The sequence below is a fragment of the Zasmidium cellare genome (assembly GCF_010093935.1).
Source record: "Zasmidium cellare ATCC 36951 unplaced genomic scaffold M409scaffold_12, whole genome shotgun sequence".
Lineage (NCBI taxonomy): Eukaryota > Fungi > Ascomycota > Dothideomycetes > Mycosphaerellales > Mycosphaerellaceae > Zasmidium > Zasmidium cellare.
Genome location: NW_022986956.1, coordinates 855,628 through 873,257, shown reverse-complemented (window position 1 = coordinate 873,257; position 17,630 = coordinate 855,628). Strand labels below are relative to the sequence as shown.

At 47.7% G+C, this 17,630-nt stretch overlaps 7 protein-coding genes across 7 annotated transcripts; 3 read left to right on the top strand and 4 right to left on the bottom strand.

Annotated features, from left to right (window-relative positions):
- Positions 1-2,497: 2,497 nt before the first annotated feature.
- M409DRAFT_21439 (uncharacterized protein) lies at positions 2,498-4,185 on the bottom strand (the record flags this gene model as incomplete). Its single annotated transcript, XM_033805859.1, has 3 exons — positions 2,498-3,759; positions 3,812-3,914; positions 3,964-4,185. The coding sequence occupies 3 exons, from the start codon at positions 4,183-4,185 to the stop codon at positions 2,498-2,500; spliced, it is 1,587 nt and encodes a 528-aa protein (XP_033669587.1).
- A 755-nt stretch (positions 4,186-4,940) lies between these two features.
- On the bottom strand, positions 4,941-6,144 carry M409DRAFT_21438 (uncharacterized protein; the record flags this gene model as incomplete). Its single annotated transcript, XM_033805858.1, has 2 exons — positions 4,941-5,153; positions 5,215-6,144. 2 exons carry the CDS (start codon positions 6,142-6,144, stop codon positions 4,941-4,943), a joined length of 1,143 nt encoding a protein of 380 aa, XP_033669586.1.
- A 2,056-nt stretch (positions 6,145-8,200) lies between these two features.
- M409DRAFT_21437 (uncharacterized protein) lies at positions 8,201-9,592 on the top strand (the record flags this gene model as incomplete). Its single annotated transcript, XM_033805857.1, has 2 exons — positions 8,201-8,861; positions 8,913-9,592. The coding sequence occupies 2 exons, from the start codon at positions 8,201-8,203 to the stop codon at positions 9,590-9,592; spliced, it is 1,341 nt and encodes a 446-aa protein (XP_033669585.1).
- A 53-nt stretch (positions 9,593-9,645) lies between these two features.
- M409DRAFT_21436 (uncharacterized protein) lies at positions 9,646-11,613 on the bottom strand (the record flags this gene model as incomplete). The annotated part of the gene is made up of 8 exons (XM_033805856.1): positions 9,646-9,856; positions 9,908-10,042; positions 10,088-10,224; positions 10,286-10,338; positions 10,388-10,886; positions 10,942-11,091; positions 11,146-11,523; positions 11,572-11,613. 8 exons carry the CDS (start codon positions 11,611-11,613, stop codon positions 9,646-9,648), a joined length of 1,605 nt encoding a protein of 534 aa, XP_033669584.1.
- Positions 11,614-11,999: 386 nt separating this feature from the next.
- On the top strand, positions 12,000-12,818 carry M409DRAFT_65554 (uncharacterized protein; the record flags this gene model as incomplete). The annotated part of the gene is made up of 2 exons (XM_033816568.1): positions 12,000-12,051; positions 12,115-12,818. 2 exons carry the CDS (start codon positions 12,000-12,002, stop codon positions 12,816-12,818), a joined length of 756 nt encoding a protein of 251 aa, XP_033669583.1.
- Positions 12,819-12,820: 2 nt separating this feature from the next.
- M409DRAFT_21434 (uncharacterized protein) lies at positions 12,821-13,735 on the bottom strand (the record flags this gene model as incomplete). Its single annotated transcript, XM_033805855.1, has 1 exon — positions 12,821-13,735. The coding sequence occupies one exon, from the start codon at positions 13,733-13,735 to the stop codon at positions 12,821-12,823; it is 915 nt and encodes a 304-aa protein (XP_033669582.1).
- A 2,052-nt stretch (positions 13,736-15,787) lies between these two features.
- Positions 15,788-16,192, top strand: M409DRAFT_21433 (uncharacterized protein; the record flags this gene model as incomplete). Its single annotated transcript, XM_033805854.1, has 3 exons — positions 15,788-15,935; positions 15,995-16,071; positions 16,127-16,192. 3 exons carry the CDS (start codon positions 15,788-15,790, stop codon positions 16,190-16,192), a joined length of 291 nt encoding a protein of 96 aa, XP_033669581.1.
- Between the last annotated feature and the right edge of the window lie 1,438 nt (positions 16,193-17,630).

Genomic DNA, 17,630 nt, shown 5'->3' with positions numbered 1-17,630 from the left:
ATACTATTTTTTTTAAAAAAAGAATTAAAATACGTTTCTAACCTCTAACCTCGAAGCTACGTATAGAATTACCTAAAGTATACGACGGAATAGAAAGTACTACGTACTTATTATAGTAGCTCGAGACGAGCTAAGCTAGAAAGAGAATAGTATTACGGATCGAGTAGGAGTACGTATTAGCTCCCTAGAATCGATATATATAACCGCTCTCTCGCTCTATTAAAAGAGTAATAGAGTACTCTCTCTCTTACTTTATAGAGTATAGAGTAATACGCTTCTCCTTTATTATATAGGAACGATATTATAGTTTATATAATAGCGTTTAACTTACTATTTAATCTTACTATTTAGTTTATAATTATACCTAAAGCTCTATTTTAAGATTATTTTAGTAGTCTACTAACTCTTTCCTTTTAACGAGCTCTAACTAAGGACTTAAACTTAGTACCCGTACTAAGTAAGATTCTAGGATTAACGAACCGATCCTAATATATCTATAGACTTTCCTTTAAAAATAAAAATTATAATAGGCGTAGTACGACGTATCGTTACTATATATCTCGGTATATAATTCCTACTAATAATTCCTACTAATATTTCTATATAAAAAATTCCGCGTTTACTAAATCGGGCCGTAATTTTAAGTTAAACTTACTTTCTCCTATTAGATAGGTCTTTAATAGGACGGACCTCTTTTATTAACTTATTTTTAATAGAGTTTTTTAATTCTTTTTAATATATAACCTAGAAAGTCTCGTTATTCTAATTAGTAAACTAGGCTATTTTTTAGAATTAGGTAGTATATTCGGCTATAGAAGTTTTCTAGGTAATATACTAGATAGTATATATAGTAATAGATTACTTATTAGTAGTTCTAAAAACTCCTTTTATAGCTATTTTAAAAAAGTTCTAGAAAGTAAATAGTCTAGAGGTATTATTTATTCTATTACTATTAAGATACGTTATTAGGAATAGTTAAACCTAATATTTAGCTTTTCTTCTAAAAAATAATATAGTAAAAGTAGCTTTCCTTTTTAGTTTAATAGTATTATCGAAGAAGAAGAAAATATCTATCTACTTAGTCTAAGAAGTAAACTTATTATAGTCGCTATAGTAGAGGCTTACTAAGCTTTATATTACTAATACTATAATTTCTAGTAGAGATATTATAAGTTAGTTATTAGGATCTTTCTACTTTAGAGGAGATAGGTATTCTTTTTAGTATAGATTAATCTCCTATTATAAAAGGCGTTTAAAACTATTAGAATTAATTTATTAATCCTAGAATTTTACTTAGTATAAATACTAAACTTAAGTTTTTAGTTAGAGCTCGTTAAAAGAAAAGAGTTAATAGACTACTAAAATAATCTTAAAGTAGAAGTTTAGGTATAATTATAAACTAAGTAGTAAAATTAAATAGTAAGTTAAACGCTATTATATAAACTATAATATCGTTCCTATATAATAAAAGAGAAGTATATTACTCTATACTTTATAAGGAAAGAGAGAGAGTACTCTATCGCTCTTTTAATAGAGTAGGAGAGTAGTTAAGTAGTTATATACGTCGATCCTAGAGAGCCTATATATACCCTACTTAATCTATAATATATAGTAGCTTATAGTTACTTTAAGTCCTTTTTCGCTATATAATAGAGGCTATTAATAGAATATCTATAAATTTACTAAGCTAAAGACCTAAATAGTCCGATAGAGAATAGAAGAATATTCGTTATAGTAGTATACTTCCGACGACTACTAAAATAGTTATTAAAAGGAGAGACGTTTAGTTAAGCTTAGCCTAGTAGACTCTATCTATCGCTCTATTAATAAGTAAGTAGTTTATCGTAAGCGTAGAGGACCGACTTTATTAAAGTAACGATCCTTAACTAACGATCTTTATCTCTATCGCTATATAGATAGAGGCGCGATTAATTCTTACGTAGATTACTCCTAAATATAGGCTAAAAATAGGAATATATAATTTAAAAAAACGGCGATAGACTAGGTCTTCTATAGGTAAAAAGATATTAAGAGTATTCGGAATTAGAAAAGTAGGAGAAAATTGGGATAAAACTAGTTTTTAGAACGCTTTAGTTTACTACTAGTAGCGACGCCCGGTCTACTATATAGAGCTTCTATATCGCTAGTAGTACGCGCGTTTAGGAGATATTACTCTAGTTCTATCTTTTAAACTTCTTATTATATATTAGTTACCGCGCCTATCGGAGCCTCTCTATTAGTCTTAGAAGGTTATTTAGATAATATAGGCTCTCCTATATTATTTACTATTACCTTTCCGCTACCTTCTCTATTATAATAGCGTAGGTTAGTACCCTTAGCTCTATATAAATTAAAGGTCGGACTTAGGAATCTAAGATCCGGCTCCTTTAGTAGTCGTATTAAGATTATCCCGGTTAATAATCGTCGAGGATTCTAGCTGTATTATCGAGACGTAGTCGGACGATTTTAGCTTTAGGCGTCTTACTTGTCTAAAAGACTATAAAGGGTACAGAAAGTATTTGTTCTCTAGATTAGTAAGATCCAGTAACGAAACGTCGACCTGCGTCTTGACAACTTGCGAATTCTCGTCCAGCCGCTCGACGTACCCATGTCCATCATGGCCAAGCGCCTCCTGCTCGGCAATCCACGCCTTCCTCTGAATGTTCCTACGCTTCAAGATGAATCGAACGATTAACAGGATTGTTGGAGTTCCGATCCAGCTCACGACAATCTGAGCGATCCAAGAACCATAGTACCGCGGAGCGTCCGCTGCAACCCATATCTGGGGCGAGATGATGTTCGACACACCGTATCCAATCATGAAAAAGACGTTACGCATCAGCTTCTTGGTGTATCCTGCTGACGACGACGACGCCCAGCTCAGCATGATGATGTATGTGATCCCGAAAGTGTTTCCAGCCAGCAGCAAGCAGGCCAGGAGGCCAATGCGATTGTCCCAGTCCAGAGCAACCATTCCAATGCCGCCAGCAACTGCCGGCATGCACCACAATGCACCCCAGTATCCTGCTTTGTTGGGTATCAGTCGCAGCAGTATCGTAGCGGTGATGCAAACAACAATCGAAAATCCACCGCCGGCGGCAGAGACAAGCGTTGAGCCAAGGTTGCCGACGCCCATCTTCAGGAAGATCAGGCTCTGCTGGAACTGGAGATTGTTGGCAATCATAAGCGTGAAGGCCCCGAGCAAGAACAGCCATGAAATCGGATCGCGGAGGGCCTCCAAGGCCTGGCTCTTCTTGAACTTCTTCTGCTCGATCGAGCTCTTGGTGCTCTCGTGCACTTTACGGATGACCCATACTCGCTCCTCAATGGTCAAGAAGCGTGTCGCTGCGGGATTGTCTGGGAAATAGAAGAAGCTGAAGATGGCCAAGAGGAAGCTCACGCTGCCGGTGACTATCATGAATAGTTTCCATGGGGCAATGGTATTTTTGGCGAAGAGTAGACCGTATGCGATGAAACCCGCCGGGAGTGGACAGCCCATACAAGACGCCCAGAAGATGGGCTGGATCTTGGTGTACTCTTGTGGGGTGAAAAACATGGCCATCGTTACCTCCATTGCTGGTACTAACGTGGCTTCAACAACACCGAGAAAGAATCTCAAGGGAATCAATCCACCGTAGCTGGAGGCGGTGCAGTGCAAAAATAATAACACTGACCACAGGAAGATCGATCCAGAAACAAATTTTGATAGCGAGATTCGTTGAAAAATGTAGTGCCCAGGCAATTGCGCTACAATGTAACCTATGATCGTGGTGAGAAGACATACTTCTAGAGCATCAGGGAGTGTACTGACCTGTGTAGAAGATGGTCGACAAGTTGTTATACTCGGTATCGGTGAGCCCGGTATCTTCCATGATGCCTAACAGCGCAGAGTACGACAGTGTTGCTTTGTCAATCTGATCATGTCAGTAATTTGGATGGTAGCTTCGTTCAAGACATACTTACGAACAGCCAGACGTTGATGAGAAGCAACAAAGGCAACAGGCTGGAGTATAGCTTATACCTCACTCGCTTCAACTGAGCTGCGGTCGCCGGCTCGACGGTATGCCCATACTTCTCGAGCAGGTCAAGCGTGGCATCGGCGGATTCTTCGACAATCGCTATCTCTGGAAGAGAAGTTACGTCTGTCGTCGGCGGAGCCTTCTTTTTGTCAGTTTCCGACGCCATGTTTGAGGAAATTTCGAGCGTTATTGCAGGAAACAAGCTTTCCAAAACCGCCACTCGCTCACTGTCACAGTGTTTGTCTTTATGTAGTTCAGGGTGGAGCTCGTGCGATTTCGTGTGTTGAGAGCACGGAATTTCGATCCTGCGTGGCGTCAACCGGGTTTATCTCGTTCATTCTTGCCAATGCTCATCCAGAGCAGAATACGCCACTTCAAACTAGTCACCTTCATCGTTAATGCGTACTAGCATCGATATCGGACCTCGACAAGCCTTAGCCCTGCACAACATAGACCCACGTGCGTGTCATTCTTCAGCTCCTTATCGGCCTGTAGCTCTAGTCCGGCTGCCGTGGTACCCGCAGCCAAGTACGTCCAGCTCTACTGCAGCTCAATATCACCATATCGAGAAAGGTTTTGCGGTACGTAACCCGGTGGTATTGATAGGGGTGCTGCTTGATCCGTCGAATAGAAACACGACCCTTCCAGAAACAAGCCAGGAATCGATTGTGTGGTGTTCCGGCTTGCCAATCGTCTGCGACGAATGCATTGTCCAGCACACACAACTTAAGAGAATTATTGGGGGTTGCACTTGTGGATAGCCACAGGCCTGGTTGCTTCTTATCCACGACTGGTGTTCAACTTAACCCATGGCTGTGGACTCAACGCTTGCTACAGCAAATCGCGAACCCTGCTCAATCAAACCAGGCAGTCTGAGACAAGACATTCTCCAGATTCGCCATCTGTGCGGAGCCTGACGTATCAAGGTGTAACGACGACCTGTTGCCCGAACGTGGAATAATTAGCTGCATTCTCCCAAGCATCTCTCCATTCTTCGAGCTTGTGCTTCCCAACAATCTCGGACCCACCAGCACGGCCAATCTTCAGAGTGCCAGCCTCAATCATTTTGAACAGCCTCTCGACATCGGATTGCTCGTACATCATCTTACCAAACAGCTTCTTGTTGCTTCCCATCTAGGAAAGGCAGCGTCAGTCCTACTGCGAATGTCATTTCGAAAGGAGACAAAACACTCACGATATTCTGATGTGGGATCCCAACATCCCCAACGTACCCTCCCATCAGACTGATCTTCGCACCTTGCCCGGTAGCAAGAATGGACGATTTGATATGAGTACTTTTCGCCGCCTCTGGTGGTCCGATGTCGAGATATGCATCGATTGGACCAAACTTCTTCAGAGCAGACAAGTCTGCCGCCATATCTCCTGATATGGGCACAATTTCCACCCTCTCCGAATTGGGAACTTGTTCTTTGAGCTTCTCCAGGGCTTCGAAATTCCTCCCAAAAGCTATCACTCTTGCACCCATCGCAAGTGCCACCGCTGTTGCTGCTCCCCCGTAGGATCCGGTCGCTGGAGCCACAATGATCGTTTCGCCCGCCGTAAGGTTGATGTCTGTTAAGCCGCCGTACGGCACTGCGAGTGTGCCTGCCCAAGATAATTCCTCAATCTTGTATCCTAGGCCACCATCCTTTCGATCGCCCGTCAGGCGATTCTCATTTAGCACGCAGATATTTTCCAGTGGAACCAGACAATACTGTGCATACGTCCAGTTTCGGTAGACCTCGGTCATAAGTTTCTTTGAGCCTTCAGTAAAGCCTTGCAATAGACCAGGGAGGAACACATCGGATCTGTTATCTCTCGAGCGAACGGTGTTGTTAATGTAAACCAGATCGCCAAGCCGCAGCTTCGTACTGTCGGCTCCAACAGCGGCCACTCTTGCTACGGCTGAACCCCCTGGTACTAAGGGAGTCGGAAATGGATATTTGCGATTGGGAACATCGCTTCCTTCTTCCCAGTAGACTTCGCGAGCATATGCATTGACCTTGGCAGCAAGCACCCTCACCACAGCAGTACCAGGGGTTGCTTGTGGTGTGGGTATTCTTTCAACCTTGGAGGTTTTGCCATCGTAGACAAGCGCTTTCATGTACTGAGGGATTTCGGCCATGGTGATACTGCGACGAGTGTGGTATAGTTCTTACCCTGCGGCTGCAGTAGACATAACTAGACGACAATTGCTTATATTCCAACGCTTTCAGCTCGCACGAGGCTGCAGCATGACACATCCAACCAGCGTGATTAGTGAACAGGCATCCATCTTTCCAGCCGCGCCATTTATCAGCGTATGCACAACAATATGTTTCATATACGATTGCATCCTGCGCTCTATCACTCTGGCATATGATTGGTGCTGCTGTCTTTATACGTGCGGACAGCACAAAAAGGTACCCTAACCGGAAGGATTTAGAGCTTTCTCCCCGCAGGTAAGATATTAGGGTCAGATAGCATTCACCTCCGCAGAAAGGTCTAAAGGCATAAGTCTCTTGGCCTCTACTGTAGTCGGATATTAGCATGGCCCTCCATTTGCCACATGGCATTCAAGATGTTGAAAGTCCCTGCAGGAAACACGGTAGTCACTGTCTCTGGCATTGATTCCACGCTGTCTATGAACATCAACCCAGAAAATCTTTACGCATCAAAGATCAAAGAGGTTGACCCTGCTCACTGCGGTTGCTGGTCTCTTCTCATCGAACAACCATCCGGCAAGACACTTCTCCACCACCTTGGCCTGCGCAAAGACTTCTCAACCTTTGCACCGGCGTCTGGAGTGCAACAACTTTTAGGAAAAAGGGCACTCGAGTTGTGCTTGAAATAGATTTCGACCAAAGCCTGGTGCTTGGAGGCTTTCGAGCGTATGACTACTTGGATGATGGAAGTCTCTATCTCTTAGGGTCGCCCGGAAACTGCGTTGGACATGTCGACGTAATGGCCGTACGAGCGTCGAGCCCTCGGACTTCATCAACATGTGTGGCGATAGTGCTCATCATTGCGGCGAGACAAGACCCTCGATCCACCTTCCACTGCCCGAGTACATCGAGTCATCTCCACTCCCTGAGTTACATCCTGACCCTTGCCCATGCGAGGTGTTCTCGACCATTCTTAGGAGCGAGAGCAAGATCGATCACATTCTTGAAGCGGCAAGTCCAGCAGCAAAGATGAACAATTCGATCGTGAATGAGACTGAGTTCCGAGCCACCATTAGAGGGGTGGAAGATATCGATGGGGATGATCATTCTGGCACACGACTGATTCCTCAAAGTGGTCATTGATGAATGGCCCAAGGCGTGGAATGGGTGGAGGAGGAAGTCTTGGAATACCGAAGCGAGATAGAAGTTCCTGGGCAACTTCAAAGCTGCAGTGACCTGATCTTTGCTTCATGATGGTAGCCAAAACAAGCGGTTGTAGGGAGAGCTGTCTCGACTGCATGTAGGTCTCGAAAAAGTATCAGAGGCTAACGTTCTCTTTGGGTTTCAGTCACTCTCCGGCCTCCCAAACTCCTTATCCGCAAGGCCGTAGAGCAAGAACAGCAAGAGGGCAGGCAGGCAGCCATCGGGATCTCTGCCAACTCTGTCGGTTACTGAAGGTCGACATAAGAGCATCGTTTCCATAGAGGTACTCACTCAATGACTCCATATCTTCTTGTATTTTGCGAGCATCTGTAGTATGCAAGGGTTGTTGCTGCAGATTGTTCTGCTGATCGGACATTCACTCGGCAGTCGGCAGATCTCAGACCGAGACATTTCGGCCCGTCGGCTCATCCGATGACTGCCAAATCAGGTAATTTCTTGAACAACGTGGTGGACACGTGCCGCGGAGGGCCAAAGGCTTTCATCCCCATCTGCTCCCATCTCACCGGGTCTCAGTACCTTGCAACAGCCTGTACTTGATATTCTGTCGGCTCTGTGCTCTTCTACCTGTTTGAATTCAGGTCGTCGTCATCAGGGGCGAACTTTCGAGCGTTCTCGGCCCGGACGGCCCATGGTGACATCATTTTTTGCCAGTAGTCTGGCTCCAATGACCCAACCAGCATGTCACCTACAAAATAGCTTGCCATTGACAAGCAAAACTTGGCATTGGAGATAGGTACACATTCCTTGACTTGCCAAGCAACTTGTCTCTTGTCCCTCCAGAACAACCTTGCAGCAAGAACGAATCTCGCGACAATGGTTCATCAACACGGCGACCATCACGACATTCCCCACGAGCACCATGTGGACAAGGCCGGTGCCTGGTTGCCAGCCGACCATCGTATCCACCAAGAGTGGTTGAGCGGCCAGGTGGAACATGCCAAGCAGAACCGCAAGGAACTCCTCCCCGTGCTCAAGGAGTTCAAGGACTTCATCGAGAGCGACACCCGGATCTACATGCTCTTCATCCAGATGTTCGAAGAAGTTCCTGTCAAGCACCCTTACAACAAAGACCCGACTGGACGAAAGCAGATCCGTGACTATCACCACCTGCTCGAGGTCATGAACCACACTTTCACGACAGCACCGCAATGGACCGACTCTGCACAGAAAGTGGGAATGGTCGGCGTGCCCATGTGCGCCATTCTCGACTATCCCATGGGAACGCCTGCGGGTTATGCTGCGTTCCTTGACCCTGCTGTCAACCGAGAGCTGAAGAAAGTTCTGAACGAATGGGGCAAGTTCCTCCAATCACCCAAGAGTGCTGAAGTTTTGGGCACGCACAAGCAGGGCTGGTTCGGAGATGTAGCTCAGAAGGATATCATGGAAGTGGCGAATGCACCCTATAAGACGGCCCACGAGTTTGAGGACTTCTTCCACTGCGATCCAAAGGCCAAGCACTATGGTTACAAGTCTTGTAAGTTGGATCAACGCTGTCAATTCCTGCATGTTACTGAACACCTCACAGGGGACGACTTCTTCACGAGAAAATTCCGGGACGAGGTGCGCCCCGTGGCATCTCCAGAAGATGAAAATGTCATTGCAAACGCCTGCGAGTCCAAAGTCTTCAACGTTGTACACAATGTTAAGCTGCGAGATCATTTCTGGATCAAGGGTCAGCCTTACTCGGTGCGGGATATGCTTGCCCACGACTCTCTGTCCGACAACTTTGCAGGAGGAACCGTCTACCAGGCATTCCTGTCTGCATTGTCTTACCACCGATGGCACGCTCCCATCAGCGGTACGGTGAAGAAGGCGTTTGTCCAGGACGGGACTTACTTCTCGGAGCCGCTGTTTGAAGGTATTGGCGAGCCAGGCACGGCGGAGATTGATGCTGGAGGTATTAGTGTCGGCCAAGGATACCTGACCGCTCTTGCCACTCGTGCGATTATCTTCATCGAGGCAGACAACCCGGCTATTGGTTTGATGGCTTTCATTGGCGTAGGTATGGACGAGGTGTCGACTTGCGAGATCACGGTCAAGGAGGGCGAGCATATCACCAAGGGCCAGCAGACCGGCATGTTCCACTTTGGCGGATCTTCGCACGTTCTTTTGTTCCGCAAGCACGTCAACGTGGAGGGTTTCCCCCAGCCTGGCCGCGCAGAGAACGTGCCAGTCAGGAGCCAGGTCGCAGTGGTAAAGCCATGAGAGGAGCAAATAGGGATATCTATTGCACGACAGAAAACACAAAAGTTCAATTTCTAACCTCGAATAGCTCTGTCCACAATTTCTGCGATAGCCAATAATTTTTCTTCGGTCAGGGTCGTGCTAACTAACTGCACAGAGATCGGCATTCCTGCATAGCAAGCAGCGTCTCCAGTAGAGCCTGTGCCAGTCTCAGGGACAAACGTCACTGGCAGAGTCACGGCTGGATAGTCGAGAAAGTTGAATATACTCGCATACTCTGGGGGCCTGGTACGCGAAACACTCAGTTACTGAAATACTAGGATTAGGACGACATACGGCAATGTATCATGCTCAAAGCCCACTTTGCTGCACACGGGCAGCAATAAAGCATCGATGGGCTTCTTGTTCGATGTGGACAGTTTCGTCTTCATCCAGGCAGCTAAAAAGTCGTCTTTATTCTGCTTCCAATTCCTGCACACTGTGAGTCTTACACTCAATACCAAGCAGAAGACGTACCGATGATTCTCGACTACCTCTTCGAGCGATTGCGCATCGTGATCGATCTTGTGCTTAATCGCTTCAATCGGCAGCTCGCCAGTCTGGTCGAGTTCACTTCTTATGAAGCCTCTTCCCAGCTCATAGGAAAGCCGCTCCTGTGCAAAGGCCGTAGTGAGTGAGAGGTCTTGTCGAAATTCTCTCAGGAATATGCAGTACCTTGACCAAAGCTCCTTTGCCAAAATCGAACAGCATGGGGTCGATATCAGTCACTACTCAGTCGTAAGCATCCTGCCACGCCCAGCACAAGTGTTGGTCTACCTTGATGACCATCTGCCTCGATCTTGTCCTTCGCTATATGCAATGCGTTCAGAACGAAGGGCTCCGCGGCATGCAGGCCATCGTCCTCGATTACCCCAATAGAGATCTCGCTTTCCGGTCCGATGCTAATATCCTGCCATGGCTTCTCCACAATTGCAGCATCTTTCAGCCAATGTTCATCGTCGATAAGGACCTTCATGATGAGCCGCAAGTCTCGGACGCTGTGTGCCATTGGACCAATCGAAGAAGCAGCACCAATGCTGCCAGAGTTGTTCATATTGCCCTTGTACGAGACCCTCGAAGAGGAAGGCTTGATGCTGTATAAGCCATTGAAGGCAGCAGGAATTCGAATGGAGCCACCGCTATCAGTCCCAATTCCGAGAAGGGAGCCTCGACAGGCTATTAGGGCTCCCTCTCCCCCTGAAGATCCTCCAGCAACCATATGTTTGTTATGAGGATTCAGAGTGCGACCAAAGAGCTGTGAGACAGTCTCAAGAGCCTGGGCAAACAAACTTTAGTGCATTGACAAGAACGAAAGTATCAGCTAAGCATACCATTCCAGATTGAGGCATTGTAGTCTTCGCAAAGATGATCGCCCCTGCTTGGCGAAGGGAAGCCACGACAACTGCATCCTGCTCAGAAACATTATCCGCCCATGACAAGTAGCCCATGGTGTAGTGGAGATTTTTGACAGCAGTCAAGTCCTCATAATTTCGTCAGCACTTCTCCACCATCTCAATAGACGATAACAGTCTTACCTTGATGCTTACCGGCAATCCATGCAATGGCCCCACGAATCTGCCAGTAGTTGCGAGAAGACGATCCAGCTCTCTTGCTCTCTCCAGGCTTGCCTCAAAATCGACATCCATCAGGCAATTCGTAACACTGTGAGCCAGGGTTGCCCTCTTGATGAAGGCGTTGACCACCGCTTCGGCTGAATAATGCTTTTTGTGAATCTTCTCAAGTAAGGCGGTCACATCAGTCGATTGGGTGATCTCAAGGTCACACCCGGACAGGATACCAGAGGATTGAAGCAACTCGAATGCACTGATTGGTTGCTCCTCCGCTCGTGGAAAGGTTGCCATGTCCAGTCGAGACTGAGACTGTATCTTCTTTGCGAGGCGCTCTCTCGCCGCCTGGTCTTGTCAACCATGGGTCTTCTGACGATGGAAGGACGTACGTACTTTGACTTTTGCCTCCCAGCTACCGTTCTGTGAGCTCTCCATTTTCCCACGTGCTGGAGTACAAGAGTCAAGAGCAAGAGTAGGCATTTCTGTTAATGTCAGAAACGAGCCAGGTGTCTGATTATCAACAACCAGTTCAAGCTATTTGCGAACACCACGTCAAGCATTGACACTTGTGTTGCAACCACAGAGAGCCTTTTGCGAGTATCTGTGCTGAAGCAGCCAATAAGAGATATTTGCGCCTGGCTTCTTGGATCCTATACACCGGCTAGCTCTCGAGGAGCCTTGAGTAGGCGCAAATGTTTATCATTCGTGGTTCACGTTCTCCACTTCCTTGACAGCTTGGGGTAGCAGGAAATATATGTAGCTTGCGAGCCACTACATATTTCGCTCCTATTCAACATTGATTCAAGATCAGCCTCGACATAATGACCTACTCTATCTTGCCAGAAAACCAGGTCAACCGCCTACGCAATCGCGGTAAGCCGAGGAAGAGTTCCACAGCGTTCAAGAGCTGAAACTAACCATCATCTTACGGTACAGCCAAGTATGATTACGAAACAGTCCACGGAATCGTTGCGGCGACCCCGGTGCTCCACGTTTCTTTCTGCTCAGGAGACGAAGATGCCGCCCCTACCATACTGCCGATGATCGGTGCCCTGGGTACTTTCCCGGAGACTCTGCTCGAGGAGTCTTCCGAAGTTCCGGACCTGTACTTGCACGGGTCGACAAGTGCGCGGTTGCTGAAAGAAAGAGGCAAAGAAGTGAAAGTATGCGTAGCCGCTACAAAGGTGGATGGATACGTCCTTGCCTTGACGCCCTTCCATCACAGCTACAACTTTCGATCAGCAATATTGCACGGCTCAGCTGAAGTCGTGAAGGATGAGCAGGAGCGTCTATTCGCCATGGAGCTCATTACCGACAAGGTCGTCCCTGGGCAGTGGAGGGTAACGCGGACACCGCCAACTAAGGTCGAGTTGCAGTCGACGCAAATATTGCGAGTACGGATCAACACAGCCAGTGCAAAAGTGAGATGGGGGACACCCAATGCTGATCGAAGGGATTTGAAAGACTCTGATCTGATTCAGAGGTGTTGGTCGGGGGTGGTACCAATGTGGGAGACGTATGGAGAGCCTGTATCTGGTCCCGATAATCAGGCTCCAATCCCTCAGCATGTGGTGGGTTTTGTGTCGCAGGCGAACGCGGCGAATGAGTCGGTAGCTTACACAGCAGCGCAGCCACAATAATATCATTCGCTGGATATCGTGGCAATTTCCATATCTGGTCCACCTTGTATTGTCTTCGCGATGCTTCTCATCGCCCGGGCATCAAGCAGAGAGCGAAGCCGTTTGTATGCTGCAAATTCGTCGACAAGCGATTTCGTCCAGACTTTACTCTTAAGGTTTTGCTTCACCAAAGCCACTGTGCTACTCTTGCTCCGATCCAAGACGACGTCGAGAGCGTCTTCGACGAGATTCGTATCTTCTGGGTCGAACATCACGGTACCGAAGATCGCCAGTGGAAGTAGGAGGAACTTGCCCCATGTATACGGGAGTATGTGGCGAATGGATCTCAGCAGAGATCTTATCTCGTCGAGAAAAGATCCCCAATATGGCTCGATTCTGTTGCCGGCGAGGAGAGAAAGAATTGCCTGCAACGATATGATGTACCAGTCTCCAATCGAGAAGTCGGTGACAGCAGCAGTGATGATCGACTCTTCCAGGCTGGTCTGCCAGAGCGTCACTTGGTGGCATGCCGACTTTTCCTCCTCAGGTAAAGGTGGCCGTGGGTGGCGACGAACCATTTCAATTGCCTGGATCAGAATGATGTAGAGATCGACAGGTGCAGCGAGTACAGGAGATAATGAGACGACCTGACCGACTCTGTGTCCTCCTGCGGTGACTTCCAGTACTTGCCTGTACTTTCTCTGCAGCATCATGGCTTTGGACAAAAAGCTGCCACTATGCTCATCGAACAGATTCATGACAGCCAGATGATAGATGCACGACTCGACACAGACACGCTCCCATGCCAGTTCTGCTGATGTATTTGAATCAATACACAGCGGCGATTGCTGAAGAAGCAGATCCGCCAAGGCAAAAACATGCACGGCGCCCTTCAGACCAGTCTCCAGCTGCGAGTTCTCGTAAACGGTAAGCCACATGGCTGTTGTCATAAGTGCGTGAAGTCCATGGTGCCTCGCGGATGCGCCCCTTGCAATACTGCATGAAGCCGATCGAATAGCCGCCCAATACGCTGTGGCTGCTGGCACTGGGTCTCCGCTTGCGATCAAGGCACAAGCGAAGATGGCGTTCCTGACTGAAGGCGAGTTATGGCAGAGTGCGGCCGTGTATGTTAGATCCATCTGTTGTCGATGGTACTGTGTTGGCAGGAAATCGTGAACGCAAAAGTAGAGGAAATCATGCTCTCGATTGTGAAAATGGCTTTGCTTGGTGATCGAGAGACTTGGTCTACTCCGTTGCCGCTGCCAACGGGTCCGGCGTCGGTCGACTCGATCTTCTCCTTGCCATGTGCAATGACCTTCTGAGCCTAGACGATGACATGATTGGCAGATTGGTTTCGTCTCATCACACTTCTTGCGACGTGCTCGGCCTGCACAATGTCAGCTACGGCCAACTTCTTGCTGGAAAGAATCAAAGCGCACAGTTGAGACACCCGTTTGAAGTACGCAGCCTGGCAACCATGCTCTAGGCGAATGGGAATAACAATAGTAGTATTGAATGCGATTCAAGTTTGTTGTCAAAACAGCAATCATGTTCAGAAGACAGACTCTGCTGGACTCCACACTGCTTCAGCTTCGTCGCAATTACCTCTGATTGGTGCAACCAGCTATCCAGACAGAGGGTACCCACTTATCTGCACGGGCAGTTCTGGGTCTGGAAGCACCGAGCAGATCGTTAAAGACTACATGTATGTTTGGGCATCCGGACTGTTTCCACCACGCTGCTGGGCGAACTAGCGTAGTGCGCATGTGAATTGGTCCGTGCGGACCCGGTATGATGGGAATTCGCAACGGTATCTTCTGGCCGTCACACCACATTGTTGCAATTTCAGTTCGGCCTTTGGTGGGCTATAAAAGGTCGTTCAAAGCATGGTATTGTCCCGGAGCCGTCGCAAGCAGTCGAGCAAGCGACTCGTGGATGCGTTCTGATTATTGATCTTCTCAAGTCAGCGACGGCGTGACTTCCTCACGTATAGCAAGACCTTGCATATAGCGAAACGTGCGCATGTCTCAAGCCTGCATTCTGCCCACTTCTGTTCTCGTCGAGGCCTTTGCCGGAATAAGCTGAACATCCACTGGACAAAGCAGTAGCCGCAAAGTCGTCGACGAAACTTGCTTTCCAATTGCTGACTGCTCGGTGCCGAAAATACTCCCCAGGATGCCGCTGGGAACCTTTGTCAAAAAGTAGGGCAACCCCTACCATAAGTCTTCAGATGGCGTGGCCGCATTGCTTAACGCCGTCAATCGGCACGACAGATCCTTACCATGGTCTGTAGTCCTTGCGATCCGCGGATACATTCGAACACAAGAACAGGTAAATTGTTAAAGCCCTGCGAATTGACACTCGATGCACACAAGCAAGGCCTGTATTGCGGTCAGTTGGCTTGAACGCTCTTGGAAAGATGCATCTCAATCTGGCTAGAGTCTAAAAGCTGACACATGGTAGTCCTCCACGTGTACGAGTGTCACACGCAGCCTCGTAAAGCTTGAAGTCAGCAAAAAGTCTACATTATCGTTGTGCCACTTCGGACGGCTGAGCCAATATTATTACGCAATGTTTTCTGATCTTTCCTGTAACCCGCAATGATTTTCGATTCACTTCAGCTACGACATACTAAGCTTTTCGAGCAAAGCAGAGACCTGACAGTGCACCAAATAATCTCCTCTCGACAACCCAGTCCCCCATCGGTGATACCGCTTCATGTATAGCAGGTTTCTCGGTGCTATGCGCAGCATCAGAATAGACTTTAATGGAAACGTCACCAAGTACAGTGTATCACAACACGAGAGTATATGGACATGACTTTGCTGTCGTTTGAGGACGAATGATGGATGACCAAAGGAAGCCAGCTCTCGATGAGGGCGAGCCGTAGAGTATAAAGATGGAAGACCGTAGCCTTCACGCTTACGAGAAGACCAACCTTCACTCAACATCAGCAAACCCAATCTCACCACAAATTACCACCGAACAATATGCAGTCCCTCGTTGCCTTCACTCTCGCTATCGCCGCCCTTTCAGCTGCTGCTCCTAGCACTGCTCCTGACGGGCTGGTCGCTCGCGGCGGTGGTTATGACTATTGCTGCCCTGGAAGCGGAAAGTACAGCTGTTCCCCTTGCGATCGTAAGTCACTTCTGATACCGTTTCATTGGAAACCCAGAGACGCTGATACTGCATTGCAGCAAACGATTCTTGCCCCCATGACAAGCCAGACAGGTACAGCTCCTGCTCTGAAGATGACCAAGTCGGGGTTGCCAATGTAGGCTCATTCTACTGTCAACTGCCAACATTCCTCATGCTGATCGACGTAACAGATCTTCCTCTGCGATGTCCTCAACGATATCACGGTTGCTGTCCCAATCAGCATCAACGTCCTCTAGTGCACTATTGTGGGCGATCGGGCACCTTGACTTGGGAACGGGCTGGCACCGTGGCATGTTCATAATGATTGCAGTTGACGTTGCTCGCTGGGTACACGTATGAAAGGCAAAAAGATCGGGATGGATCACGCTCATTTACTGGTTGTAATTACGACATTGAACACTCCCTCAAGAAACCGTCATACCGGCGTTGGGCGTATCTACTTTTGTTCCACTCAAGGTTTCGTGCAGGTTTGACATAAATCTAGCTTCTTCATCGGCTTTCACATCTACTTCCGTTTCGTTCTTCTTCAAAAGAGTGCTGATCAGATGGTTTGTGTACCCTACTACGTTTCCGACGTGATTGGAGCCTCGTACGCGCAAGTGATCCGCAATTTCAATCACCTGGAAAGAAAGCACAAAAGGGTTGCTGTGCGCAAAACTGAGCTGGCGTTTCCTAAGATGGTGGTTCAGGTGCAAGTGACCGCCGCGATCCCAAGTGTTTCACAGGCGGGTGAGGAAGCTATTTTGAGAAAATGTTCCGAAAGCAGTGTGGCTGGATGACTTGTTGACAAAACATCTGGTGAAGCATGGAGACTGATTGAGAGAGTCAGGCGCCAAGCACGTCGTTCCATATGAATACTTCATTAGACATGCTCTTGACGTAGAGCTTCCTGCATCATGCGATTGCCCTTCGAGAGTACAGGCAAGAATTTGAGACTTTGCATTGAAGGGCAGCATCACAAATGACTCACGGTCGTCTACAACCTTGAACAGTACACTTCGTCGTTGGTGAGCATGGAGCATGGTCATTCATCTAGACGAGACTAACTTGAAGTGCTGCCGTCTTGGCCTTGCTTACAATTGCTGACAATGCAGAACGCACGTGGATGACTACAGCCTTGCATTTGCCGGTGGCATGATCAAATTGGATGAAGCAGGGGCTGTCCCCAAAACACTGCTTCTGGCATCTTCGCAATCATAAAAGTTCCGTTGAATGCAGTGCTCTGCCACGTCCACCCTTTATACCTCCAAAAGAGGTACTTTCGGTATCAAAGGCTGTGCCGATGTGGACGAAATGGTTGGGATCGGTCTCCACTCTTTAGCGGGCTTTCCGTATCGCCCGCACACTCAATGACTGTTCTCATCGTCTGTAGGAAGTCGCAGCGTGGACTTGACAGATGGGCTTCAAGCGTTGCTATGCGCCTGGTCGAGGCCAGCAGTGGGGATGGCTTTCTGTCACCCTGTGAAGCTGATAATGCCACTGACAAATGGACTGATCTCATTTGACGGATTCATGACAAGGCTGACCTTTTATGCTTCTGCCTCTGTTGTATGACGCACCTTCATGACTGCGACCAGCCTGCTGCTCACGGATGAGATTCGCGGCTAAGAGGTGTCCCAAGCCTCATCATGGTACATCGGCATGTAGGCCAAAGCCGAGATGTGCAAATGCGGC